At 35.0% G+C, this 13900-nt stretch overlaps 1 protein-coding gene across 2 annotated transcripts in view; it reads right to left on the bottom strand.

Annotated features, from left to right (window-relative positions):
• Nucleotides 1-7649, bottom strand: part of KLHL1 (kelch like family member 1) — a 328278-nt gene extending 320629 nt beyond the window's left edge. For both annotated transcript variants that reach the window (XM_032496889.1, XM_032496890.1), the window contains exon 1: nt 7055-7649. In XM_032496889.1, the coding sequence (XP_032352780.1) occupies nt 7055-7557 (503 nt within the window). In that variant the 5' untranslated portion in view covers nt 7558-7649. The remainder of the gene's footprint in view (nt 1-7054) is intronic.
• Between the last annotated feature and the right edge of the window lie 6251 nt (nt 7650-13900).

Genomic DNA, 13900 nt, shown 5'->3' with positions numbered 1-13900 from the left:
CTTCTCTACTGAAATTACATACTAGCATTCAAAGTTAAGGTAACTGGAAAAGTAGAAATCATACTTAAATTTTATTACAAATGATAAAAACTACTCCAAATTTATTTTCAAAATAGTAGAGTTCAAAGTTAAGTCTCAGAAAGTCAGGATGTTTTTATATTCATAAATTTAAACATATAAATTCAAAAATAGTTGTTCTGTCCAGAGCTATTTTTCCATTTTCTCTGAAACTGTGATATTTTTGAATACTGACCTGAAGAGGCAACTTAGACATTTTAGCACAATTAAAATCTACTAAAGAAATAAACAAAACAAAACCATTTATTTTATTGTCAATACAAAGAGATTTTGGCATTCACCTCTTGAAAAGCTATAAAATAGTGTGATTCTTTCCCCTCATGCAGTATAAACTCTCCCAATTTTCTGATCCCATTTTAAAGTTTTCCCATCATATTTCAACCAACATGAAAATGCTGATTTGCATGAAGAGGCATCTATCAATATCACTAAGAAAAAAGGGGTCAAGAAAATCTACCCAGTGTTACAAACAAGTATGACAGGAAATCAAACTGAAAGATTTCCTATGACAATCAGTTATCAGTTAGACTAAGGTCACCTAAGGAATAGGAAAAGCTGAATTTAGGATTAACATTGACTAATTCCATTCTACTGTTATTGATTCTTCACCATTTCTGGTACATGATCTTCAACCAAAATGATCTGCCTCATCGGCTTACCATTCAAAACAGATTTTTGTTGGGATCCTAAAATCACAGTACACATATTCTCTGGTCAAGCTCAACTTTGTTATGCTTTCATAAACATTTAGATCAATCTTTTTTCAAACTCTGGCCAGAAAATTCAGCAAAGGTAGTTAGCAACAAACCAACATTGTTCAACAGGTTTTCTACCTACACTTTACAAGATCTACAAATATTTAATTCTGCTCAGATTATCTATGTCTATATCATATGTTTTCTTCACAGTTTTGAATAATCTTATCTTAAATGCAAAAAGATAAATTAATTATTATCTGGTCTAATCTAATATGTACATTCCAGAGCATTTTTTTACGGGTACCACAAAAATACCTACAGTTACTTTGAATGGTAAAATAAAATCAATAAAGTCTCATTACTGTGAGACTCTGCTTAAAATATACATTTTCATGTTCAGGAACTTGATATAACTCTAAAATATCCTGCAGATCTCAGTTTTCGGTAAATTCTACAAGTTCTTGGTCAAAAACAATGAAATTTGACTTAACATGTTTTTGTTAGATGTATATCATCCTCCAGATACACAAATTATTTTTTGAGACTTAGAAAAATAAACCAACAAAAATAAATATCTGATCAATATTATATTCTATAGTAACCAAATGTTGATTTTGATTGGATAGTAAGGATTTCTTTATTATTCTTAAGATTATTTAAACTAATACCTTAAAGAGGTTAAAGATTTAGTTAATAAGATATTCATTAGAAATTTATCAATGAAAGTCAGAACATGGTTCTTCAATTAGTGAAGAGGTTTTTATCGTTTGTTATAATTAAAGAGTTGTATTTATTTTATCTCGCATTTATATTCACATCTTTCTCTCAGATAGCTCTGGAGTTTCGGGTACCTGCAAATCCAACCTAGTGATCTCATTGCTTTTTCCTTTATGATCATCTTAGTTTGCCTGAAGCAAACTTGCTCAGAGGGGAGGGCACTTGGAAATTGTGAGCTTCTTTGTAAACAACACAGAATATTGATAAATCCATCCTAAAATAAGTAAAACATAAAAACCAACTAAACAAACAAACACACAAAAAAAACCCTTTCCCCAAACAAAGCATTGATTTTTGGTACTTCTGGCTAAGACACTAGTAGGCTGTATAACACCCAAGCATAAGATAAATTAGCAAGGAAGGTATACAACTGAGTAAAATTAACCCATATACTTTTTCACTATGGAATTGAGGTCATGGGGAAAATATGAACATTATTTTATTTTAGTGTTCCATAGAAGTATAGTTTGAGAACTAAATATCTTGAAGAAATAGTACCTTGCCATTTTTAAAGTTATTTTTTTCCTTTTAATTGAAGCAGGGCTGATTTCTTTTCATTCTGAATAAATACCACCAATCTCCATGAGATTCTAATGGCGTGTTCTCTCTGAGACACTTCTCTGTATTAATTGTTCTGACCTACAGAAGCAGATTTTCTATCATAAAGCTCTCTTTTGGGCTCCAGAGTTAAATGAGTTTTTTTCTGTCTAGGTTATTTTCTTATATTTTTGTTTAATTAGAAAGGAAAATGCACTGAATGAACCAGACTTCAGGAAATAATTGTTTTTTAACTCAGGCTAAGTCGTCTTGGCCTGAGCCTTATCAGGTGTTGTCCATCACTATCATTTTAAAAAGTCTATTTAAACATTCAGACACAGGCATCATTCCCACCAATGGAACAAGAGAACTGCTTCAGCATAATCTTAGCTGGAGTCCCTTTTCTTCTGTTCTGTTTGTTTGTTTAAGCCGAAGGAAAGAAGAGTTGGCCAGGTGGCCTGGAATATGGTGTCAGGAGTCACATAGCAAGGACTAAAAATTCAGCTCTACTCCCTTCAATCCTGTGATTCAGGGTAAATTAATTACCTGTCTGTATCTCAGTCTTCTCATAATCATAAAATGATTATGTAATCATCTTAACGAAGGGATTTATAATTGTACCAGGATCATAGGGCTGTTCTAAATATTAAATTGCACAATATAAATATTCAGCATGCTACCTAACAAATAGCAAGTTCTTAATCAATGTCACTCATTATGATTATGACAAATATTTATTCACTCAGCAGTCTTTATTGAGTAACTACATGCTCTGTGATTGGAATAAATGATGAGCAAAACAGAAACACCTTGTCCACTGGGCAATCACAGCTAGAGACAAAAAAAGAGCAACACGGGTATTAACATACGGTTACAGTAAGACATTGAAGACAGAGGGTACTTACCCTAAGAACATAAAAGGAGGGGATATAAATAAATCAAAAATTAAGAAAAATAATTTTCCATGGGTATCAGTGAATACCTCTCCGGGAAAGATACAGAAATTTTATTCAAGACATCTCAGTAATGAATAGGAATGAACCCAGAAAAGGAGGGGAAGAGGAAGGAAAGCCACTAGTCCATAACAAGTTTGTGAGGCCCAAAGGTTGAGAAAAATGATCACAAAGAACACTGCATCTGGAAGACGGCAGTGGTGGTGGGGAGGTGAGCGAAGGGTCAGGTGGCAGACAAGGGTCAGCTCTTTCAGGACCTAGCTGTCCATGGGATGGACTGTCAGTGGTGGACATGCTTTGAAAAATAAAAGGAGAGCCAGGATGTGGCAAAATAGTTCAGATTTTTATTTTATAATTTCCATTGACTAGTGTGGAGAAAGGATTACAGGTGGCAAAATTAATGAGGAAAGAAGATGCAGATGGCAGTTGCAGAAGTTAAGTTGAAGGATAGAATTTTAAAATTAGATGCCAACAATGGAGATGATGTGACATGGGGCAGACTCAGGGGAGGACACTTTTGAAGTAAAAGTGACAAGACTTAGTGGAACACTGAAAATCAGGGGAAAGAAGATGTTGGCAAATATGATCCTGAATTTCTGGCTTGTGCAGCCTAATGCATGGAGAGAAATTCTGTGAGATAGAGAAGAAGCAAACTGAGCAAGAGAGAAGGGAGACTGTGAGCTCAGTTCCGTACATGTTGTATTTATACTGTGACTGTGAGATCCATCAGAGAGGTCAAGTGGAGAGGTGGTGGTGCACGACTAGAGGTGGGGGCAGGGGTGGGGTCTTTGAGATGCAACTCTAAAATACAGTTTATGAACCCATGGAATCAGATGACTACACTCAGTGAGAATTGAGAAAACCGAAAAAGCAAGCAGTTCAACGTGACATCTTTTCTCCCACTCACATCACTATAAACTGCAAGAATATAAATATTTCTCTTTGGTCTCTTAGTTTATCACATATAGAATTTTGGACAAAAAATATGCACATCAGAAGTATATAGTGAACCGAATGGCTAGGGAATGGTATGTTCTCAACAACTAAGTTCAGACAGTCAAGTAGAGGGAAAAAATGATTCACAGCATAGGACAGGAGCCTATGACTGTCAGAGTTAGGATTCTTAATGGTGCCACAGCTAAGGTAGAAGAATACTGAGATTTGTTTATATGTGTTTGGTAGGGTGGGATACCACAAATCCTGAGTTTCAGCAATAAATCAGTTTACCACTGTCTTCCTGCTATCTTTATGTTTTAACACGATGGTAATTTGACCTTTCCAGAATTCGGAGGTTATAAGCAGCTTTCCACTGAGCATCCTCCAGCTGCTGTTTGGACAACAAATTAAACCAACTGAGTTATTTTCACTTGTCTAAAACAATGCTCCTAGCTAGTGTGAGACGAAATGAACAAAGGGGAAGATAAGAAAATGAAGAAAGAGAAAAGGGACCACCTCTTTTCTATATGTGAAGATTAACTTAGCAGAGTGGTCAGAACTGATAAAACAAAATGCTAACTATCAAATGTCACATCACAGAATGGTGATAGCATAATGACCCAAGTAATCAAAATGATCATGCAGGTTTACACAGTTTACGTGTTCAATTGTCATTATGTACACTGCAGATTTCCTGCATAGGTTATGATAGAAATAAAAGTCATTCCCCATTACTAATTATGTTTCATGCTATTTTCCATTCAGTATTTAAAGTGCTGTCCTTTCTGAGAAATGAACACAATAGAATAATATATATTGACAGTGACTATATATTATTGCTAAGTTAAGTAGCATGGTGCCAGTCAATCAGCACAGAACCAATGATCTATGAATGTTTAAGAAAATCTATGAGAAATACCATCAGTGCTGACTGATTTATCCAGTGAGAAATTCAAATTTATCTAAATGAATTAAGCATTAAAAAGAATTTTGAAATAAAATTAGACCTGATTTTCAGTATTTTATACATGCAAGACCTCACAGGAAAACACTCCAAAAGTAAAGATAATTTGGGGTAATCCTTGGCTTATTTTCAGAATTCTTTTAATTTACAATTCTTTGTGAATAAAAACACTAATGTATATTCAAAAGCGAGGACTGGAAGTTAAATCTGATGGGTGTTTTAATCCTAACTGAGCTATTAGTTATTGGTTTAAGGTTTTAATTTATTATAATTTCTTACGTCAATACTCCATGAGTACTTCTAAATTCTTCAACTTACATGACAGTCTTCTGAAATTACTCATATCAAGTATGCCTTATTTACTTAAAAATCTATTTTTATAAAGCAAATTTGATTTTTAAATTATTAAACATTAATATCCCCAGAGGATCAGATTTTTTAGCTTATTTGAAGACATTATGTAACTGAAAAAAAATCTATTTTTTTCTGAACTGAATCACAAAAATAATAGTTTCAATAAAGTAGTAATTAGTAATATTTAACCCAGCTGGTTTTCTTCTAAATACATAAGGTAAATTGCTAAATGTTTTTAAGTTTACCAAAACCAAAAAAAAAAAAAAAAAAAAAGTTTTACATTTACTCAACTAAAGGGGGTGAAGTTCAACATATTTTATTTAAAAATAGATCTAAAACTATAGGTAACTAGTGAATACATAAATCAAATAACTTCATAGTATTAATGGCACCCACAGTTATAACCATTTTGTTAAAATATCTTACTTAATTGAATAAAAGATAAAGTTACATTTGTGTCTCCCATATATGGAAAAAACTTTCTCATACTTGAAGATTGCAATTAAACTTCTCTCTCTTTAAAATAATAATCTTACATATTACATGTCTTCACCTATTAGATTATGTTCAAGGCTCTTAAAATTCAAATTCAAATCCATATAATTCATATAACTGAAAAATTTTAAAGATAATTTTTATATCCCTAGCTTCAAATTTGTCAACATAATTGAAGAACACGTAGTATTATTTTTTTGTGTGTGCTCTTTCGTGACTTGATCAATTTTATAAGAAGCTGATTCAACCAACCAAAAGTTTAAAACATTGCTTGTTTCTAATTTTTAATTGAAAGACACATTTTATTAACAGAATCGTTATCATTTTCCTATATTTCTCCTGTATTTCTTCTTCAATCCTATATTCCAGTATGTGAATTAAAATGCAAATTTCTTCATATTCTCACTCTATGCCCAAAGTAGTAATTATCTAGTGCTGAATGAGTCCTTTCTTTAAAAATGTAAAACTCAGGAGTTAATGTGTGAGAAGATTTTCGATGTCTTAAAAGTAGAATAAATGTACACAGAGAAGTGTGATATTAGAAATAAACAAGAAATAAATTTTGGCTTGCTTACCAAAGATGCAAAATTCCATACCAAGCCAAGAAATCAGGACAGATGAATGCAAAGGACCTTAGCAACAGTTTAATTCTAAGACTTTGAACAAGGCAAAGGAGAACCAACACCAAGTAGTTGGGGGGCTGGGATAGAGAACAGTAACACTCTTTCCTGGGGAAAAAAGAAGATAATGTTGTCCTGTGGTCTCCTTTTGTTCACCTCATTACTCCTGGAATATAGATTCAAGCCACAGGGATCCTACTTAACCTGCCAAGTCAGTTTCTAGGCCACTGTATGAAATGCATTTGAATTGTCCATAAAGGAAGTTTCACCTCACATCAGAACACTGGAAGACTGACATGTGTCATTTAATGACAGAAGATGACAGAAGAATACTATAATCTCAGATATATGAGAACCATGCCACTTGGAGATTTACCAAAATTCGTCTCTGTTCAATTTGTGATTACACCTCTGAAAACTTACAAAAAGGAAAACAATATCCATGAGCCAGTAGAAATTAATGAGGAAACTTTTAATGAGATTACAACTTGGGTAATAAAAACCAGGCTGGTATCTCTGAACCAAAATTGTCAACCCAAAAATTTTTAAACTTAGTAACTTAGTAATCAAAGCACACGAGGGTGGGGTGGGGACGAGTGGAAATTGGGAGATGCTTGGATACCCTATGGGGACTTACTGTACCTGTGTCCACATCCTTCACCTGTTGCCTGGCTCGAGTTGGCCGGCTCCACTTTGAGCTCTTGCAGGACAAGTCCTTTCTCGTGTGGTCCAGAAAAGTCCACGCCTGGTACCTCCTCTTCTTCTAGGGACTCCACGTAGAAGAGAGTCCTCGCCGGCTGGTGGGTACCCTGCCCGGATGCCCCTGGCTGCAGCCTTGTGGCCACTGGCAGCAGTGTGCCATTCAGTGGGTTGAAGGAAGAGGAGGAAGAGGACGGGGAAGCAGACGAAGAAGAGGAGCAAGAAGAGGAAGGCTTCTTCCAGAAAGTGCTCAAGCTGCCCTTCTCTTGGCTTTTGAGCAGGCGGCTCTGGCTGGGTCCCCAGTGCTCGAAGCTGCCGCTGCTGTCCTGTTGCAGGCAGCTGCTCCCCGCCGGGCCGCCGGGGGACGGAGACGGGTGGCTGAAGAGTTTCCAGCGGAGTCGCAGGATGTGCTTCACATCAAAATCTTTTCGCCCAGAGCCTGACATGTTTGACGCAAGGAAGGCAGAGGGACCTCAGCTGGCGCAGGAGTGGACGGGCCAGCGGGTGGGAGAGGCCAGCGCAGCCGGGGGGGTGGGGGTTGGAGGAGGAGGCGGGAGGTGCCCTCTGCACCCCGGGAGCAGACGGGGCGAGGCGGCTGCGCGACCTGCCAGGCGAAGACCGGAGCGCGCACAGCAGAGCAGCGCGGCTCAGCGGCGGTCAGGTCCGCAGGACCTGCGCGCTGGGAGAGCAACGGGCCGGGGGCAGAGGCAGGAGAGGGACGTAGTGGGCTGAAAATCCTCGATCCCCGCTCAAGGGGCCCGTGGTTACCGCGGGGAAGGAGACCCTGATGGTGAAGATGCTCGAGGGAGGGAGGGAGGTCTGCGCACTCCGAAGCAAGCTCGGGAGGCGGCGGTAGCTGTATACACCTCCCTGGGATGCACCCGTGGCAGAGCCTCAGTCGGGAAGCTGTCGGCTCTCCTATCCTTGCAGCTTAGAGTTCAGTGCCTGGAGAGCGCAGAGAGAAAAAGAGAGAGAGAGCCCCAAGTCGCCAAGAAGCGCACCCCCCAGCCTTCTCGGTGCACCTGCGCCCCTGTCCCTGGGCTCTCGGAGGATGCTCTGAGAGCTTGCTGTTATCTCTGAGAAAGTCAAATGCCTTCTGCGAAGCGAAGAGGGGCGGTTTTATCTAGTCAGTTTGTAAAGGAGAAAAAAATAAATATTCCAGAAAATATAGGGAGGCAAAAGGAAAAGCCCGCCGGTGAAGCTGTCAAGGTCCTCACAGTACAATTTTCTCTCTGCCTCAGCGCCTCCTCCCCCGTAAGTGACGCAGATGTGCACTGGGGCCTATACCGAGAGATGGAGGGAGGGAGGGAAGGCTTCAATCTTCTTTATGCAAGTGAGTCTGCTGCTCTTATTGTCCCCTTGCGTGGATCTTGTCACCTTTTTTCATTCTCCTTCCTCACTACATTACTACGTAGCAATAAAAGTAAAGCAAACAGGCAATATGCTTTAGCATCAGTAAACACCAAACATGAATCATGGCAGCGTAAACTTAATAGGCTGCCTTCGCTTTGCAGGTTGCAGGTTAATGGCTTGAATTATTTAATAAACCGCATCTTTTAACCTTTAGCCTTAGTTTCTCTGTAGTGAGAAGGAAGAAATGAGGATGCTGGCGTCAAAGTGTGATGATGCCACCATTCTGACAATTACATTGTGATTCTGCCATTAATGCACTCAAGCAGTGCTTCACCCTGGGGGCCAGAGGAACACGGTAGAAATTTGAAGATGGGCATCTGAGCACAGGGAACGAATTTTGCAAAATCAGTGCATTTGGTGCATAGCCTTCGAATGAAAGCTGTTCTCAGAGTAAACCAAGAAGTGGAATAAAATGATAAAAGATAATTTCAAGGCATGAACTTCTAGTACATAAATCATGACATAAAATGTATGGGAGAGTTTAGGCAATAAATGAATATATCCAAAGACTACTATTCTGCAAAAAGTCTCTTGTTTGAATAAAGAAAGATGAATTTCCCTTTTATTTGGAATGATGAGACCTATGACTTTCTATGACTACTTAGAAATTTTTCATCTTTTCTTTTAATGAGCCATTAAAATAGAACCCAGGCACCTTTGCTAAAGGCAAATGGAGTCAGAGAAGTAGCAGTTTCCCTAAGTCAATAAGGAATATGGTTCTGGATCATTCATGAAATTCACACATTCAGCAACCCCCAACAGGCACAGGAATCAAACGTTAAAGTGCAGTTATGTTACTCTTCTGTTACCTCATTGCTGGGCAGTAAACTTAAACAGAAACCAAAGCGAAATTTGAAGTCGTTCCTAGACAAAGTTGGACATTTTAATAACACAAGAAATTAAGCACACAAAATCTCTACTTTCAGAGAAAAAAAAATCAGTATTGTGTATTTTAAATATTGATTTATGCCACAACAGCTGGACTGCAATCCCCTGTGCCTTGATTTTTACTTTCAGTATTCAGTGTTAAAAAAAAAAAAAGCAAAAAGCCCTTTAAAGCAAACAATAGTGACAGATCATTTTTATCCAAGAACTGAATCAAGTATTTCCCTTAGGGAAGAAAACAGTGTATGAAATTACACATAGCATTAGGACAGAGAGAACTTTCCATCAGAGGTAATATAGAAATACGAAGTACAGATAATTAACTGATTTTTATAGAAATTGATGCTTTGTGGATTTTCTAATTTGATGTAATTTTTACCTGAATATAAATAATATAAAATATCTGATATAAATATATATATATATTATAAGTATTATATAAAATAACACAAACACTATATCTATAGTTTCTTCCTTAACCTATAACCATTTAAAAACTGTAATTTAAAATTCATCTTTGTGGTTATTTTGAAATTCCATTTTTTATTCCTTTTTCAGTTTCCAATGCCAATATTATTATTATACAGCTTAAAAGTTAACTATTGAAAGGTCAGTGATTTATATGACTCAAAAGAAATGTATATTGAATTTTAGTATGAAGGAACATGAACTAAAATATTAAGGCATATTTAACAGATGATGAGTAACATATATTTATTAGTCTTGTAGTAATATTTGGTATGCTTAAAACACTCAACCTGTTATTTAAATTAGCTACTTTTCTATATTTATCAATCTGCTTACAATAATCACCCTTACTGGGATGTATTTAAATGAAATTCATCTAAACTATCAAGTAAAATATATAGAATTTAGAAAAAAATTATGCCTGAGATTATATTAAAGGTGAAATGATTGAAGAAGATAATTGCTTTTTAATATTTTTTAACTTTATCATTCTTGTTTTATTATTGTGAAGAAATGAAAAAATGAAGTAGTAAGAAAAAAAAGGAGGAAAGGAAGAAAAATGAAGGAGAAAAGAAAGAGAAAGAAAGGAAGGAAGAAAGAAATTAAGAAAGAAAGAAAGAAACGAAGGAAGGAAGGAAAGAAAGAAAAGAAAGAAAGAGAGAAAGAGAGAAAGAGAGAAAGAAAGAAAGAAAGAAAGAAAGAAAGAAAGAAAGAAAGAAAGAAAGGGAGGAAGGGAGGAAGGCAGGGAGGAAGTAAAAGAAAAAATAATTTGCTATCATGGCTTACCTTCATATATTAGAAAAATCCTTAAAAAAATATTCCTTGTGAAATATTGCATTCATTCATTTATTTATTTACTATTCAAACTAAAAAAAATGTTTAACTGAGCACTTACAGCATATTAGGTCCAATGCCAAGTAGTAGAAAATATGGAAGAACTAGACTTTTTGCAACTGACTTTGTAAGAGCTAACAAAAGGATGATTGTTTAGCCAGTCATAATTTATAATTGACTTCTGAGTCAATTAAATTAAGATTTAAGATTCCCAAGCTTATAGGGAAGAGGACAGAGACATAATTAAGGTTACTTTTTAAGAATTCTAAAAATCACATTATACTTTGTTTTAAAGACGAAAATCAATTCAGTTTTTCTAATCCTATTGTTTAATTGAATTGAACTGTCATTTCTGTCAATTAGGGTCTTTGAAATGAGTGTTCATATTATTGCCATAGTTCTCTGACAAAAATCTTAACAAAATAGACTAATCAGGATTTATAAATTCAGAGGATGCTCAGTTACTAATATACACATATATAAAACTCTTCCTTCACATAGTTATTAAATCCAACATGGATGTTAAATGTGCCTTACTGAAAGTTCCCACAGCTCAAACATTTAAGCAATAAACCAAATTGGATTTGGGTCCAAGCATTTTCTTGGTGGAAGATATCTCTTTCAGTAATTATTTTGTAAAAACACTCAATTAGATGTGTGCTTACCTCAGGAAAAGTGAATTCTGATCCTCCTGAAACTTTCTGACAGCCCTCTACAATGTCTAGTAAGTTGCCTCTACATAATAATATTCAGCAAAAGCATTTGAACAGGTAATTATTATCCAATTTGAAAGTTCAGGCCTTAAAGTCTCCTGAATTTTTGTTTGTTTTTGTTATCTTTGTTTGATTTTAATGAAACGTATCTATGTACATTACTAGAAAATATCATTTAAAATGAGTGGTGGAAATTCAATGAAAATAGTTCTGTAATGACATTTTCTTTCCAAAAAAATGAATGAAACATAATAACGTATAGCACTAAAGTTAAGTGAGCTTCTGTATAATATCAAGGGGTCCTACCTGAAACAAATAAACATAACCTGTTTAAAATCTATTAATCTTCATTACAGTGTGTTTATAGTTTAGTTAAATAGCAATTAAGTGACTGCTTACTAAACATTTGTGGGTGTTAATTGATCCTCAGTGGCCATTTTAATCTGCTCTACCTCTTTGGTTTATTTGACCTTTTGATTTGAATCAGGCAGTAAATGTATATACTTGAGAAATTCTCATATGTAAATTACTAAGTTGATTGCATGAATGTAGGAATTCAAAATGGCACTAAAAGAATGCATTCATGTAATGATGACCCAGATTTCATTTAGGTATCTTTTTATTTTCCAAAATTGTGTGCAGAATGTCCAAAGCGAAAATTCATTATTTTTGACTTTTGTACTAGGTCCTGGCTGGTTAATCTTACTGCTCAGGTCAATATGATGATTAAGGAACACTTACCTCTTTTATGGAAATTGTTCTGAAAATATATAAATATAAATATATAGCTATAGATAGGTATATTTAACATAGATATAGAAATATTTAATACATAGAATTATTTTTCAAAAACGTTTTCTACTGTAAAAAACATTTGGGAATATCATTATACCCATTTTGTATAACACTGAAATCTTTTAAAGAGAAACTGCTTAACTAAAACTTCATATTTTCAGAAGTATTAAGATTTACATAGTAAAAAGTAATTTCATTATTTTTCATGGTGTGTTTAAATTTTCCATTATCATCGTGAGGTAATGTGTGTGTCCCCTGAAGTTTTAACCATTAAGATCAAAATAAAATAGTACGATTCTAGTGTCTAAAATAAAGATTTGGAAATTATAGCATTTATGATGCCCATGTAAACATGAATAAAATAGCAGAAATTTTAAATGTTAGTTTCAAAATTGTTACAATTATATTTTTCCTGCTTAGAAGACCTGAAAGTGCCCTTTTCTTTTAAGCCAACCCTGAATGAACTTTGTGAATGAACTTTGTGGTTAATCAGCTTTGTGGATGACATGTCTCTTTTGGACATGTGCTGTTGAAAATTATAAAAAATTACAAAAAGTCATGTCAGATCTCTGCACTTTCTTTCCATCTCAAAACACATCTGACAAAATTTTATATTTTCTTTCATCTGCATTGTTACCAGGTCTTCTGAAAATCTAGGGTCAAAAAGAGCATGGCTTAAGAAGCTAAGGTCTCATTCACCTAAACACAATTCTGATAAGGTATCTAACATAAATTACAGATAGTTTACAAAAGCTCCTTTTCCCAGAAGTTCATGTGGAAGTAGCATGTGAACTTGTAACAGCCAAACAACATTCTCTGTTTCAGAAGTAGTACTGTGACTTTATTTCAAGTAAAGTATACATTCAAAGAGCTTCAAGAAGTTTATTCTGAGAAATTAGATTCCTTCTGGACATTGTTAACTACAAGTAAATAGGCTTCTCATTTTAAATGTGAATATCACTTGTCAAAGTATTTAGTATATTTTCATGACTCTTACTACCAGTCAAGATGCATTTTGGTCCTCAGTCCAAAAGAACATAACTTGAGAGCCTTGTAGGATGCTAACCAACCAAGCAACACTTTGTCCTAGAACCTGTCTCCTGCAATGACAGGGACCTCTCTCTTCTTATGTTATGCTAGTTATTAGCCATCATTAAAGATGGAAAGTCTCACTTTTTTATAGAACAGGGAAAATATGACATGTATTAAATACAGGCATACTGTAAAGTCTGAACAATATTAGGACAGATAAATCTGAAAATCATAACACTATATAAAGTTCCTAAGAGTTTAGTCTACTTAAAATCTTAGTGTGTACTTCTAGGACAAAATTATAAATGAAGATGACAGCGGGAAAACAAAAGCTGAACTTGCAGATTATATTAGACTCTTTAAAACTATTTATACTAAGTAGATTCTCAGATTAAAGATAGAATATTTTCTCCAATAGTTAAAGATAATAGAATTTTTTAGATGTTATCAGTGTTTTCTTCTCAAATAATGATCTGGGAAAGATGAGAACAATAATTTTATGATAGCTCACTAAATGCCAGACAGCTGTTTCATTTAGCCCTTATAAAAATCTTATTAGGTAGTCATTATAAAGGACTTAATATAAGAAAAATAAATTTAAAACTCTACTTTCCAAAATATTTTCTTTTATTATCTCTCAGACACTTCT

The sequence above is a fragment of the Camelus ferus genome, chromosome 14 (genome assembly GCF_009834535.1).
Source record: "Camelus ferus isolate YT-003-E chromosome 14, BCGSAC_Cfer_1.0, whole genome shotgun sequence".
Taxonomy (NCBI): Eukaryota; Metazoa; Chordata; class Mammalia; order Artiodactyla; family Camelidae; genus Camelus; species Camelus ferus.
Note: the sequence above shows the minus strand (reverse complement) of the source record. Positions and strands in the feature narration are given on the sequence as shown.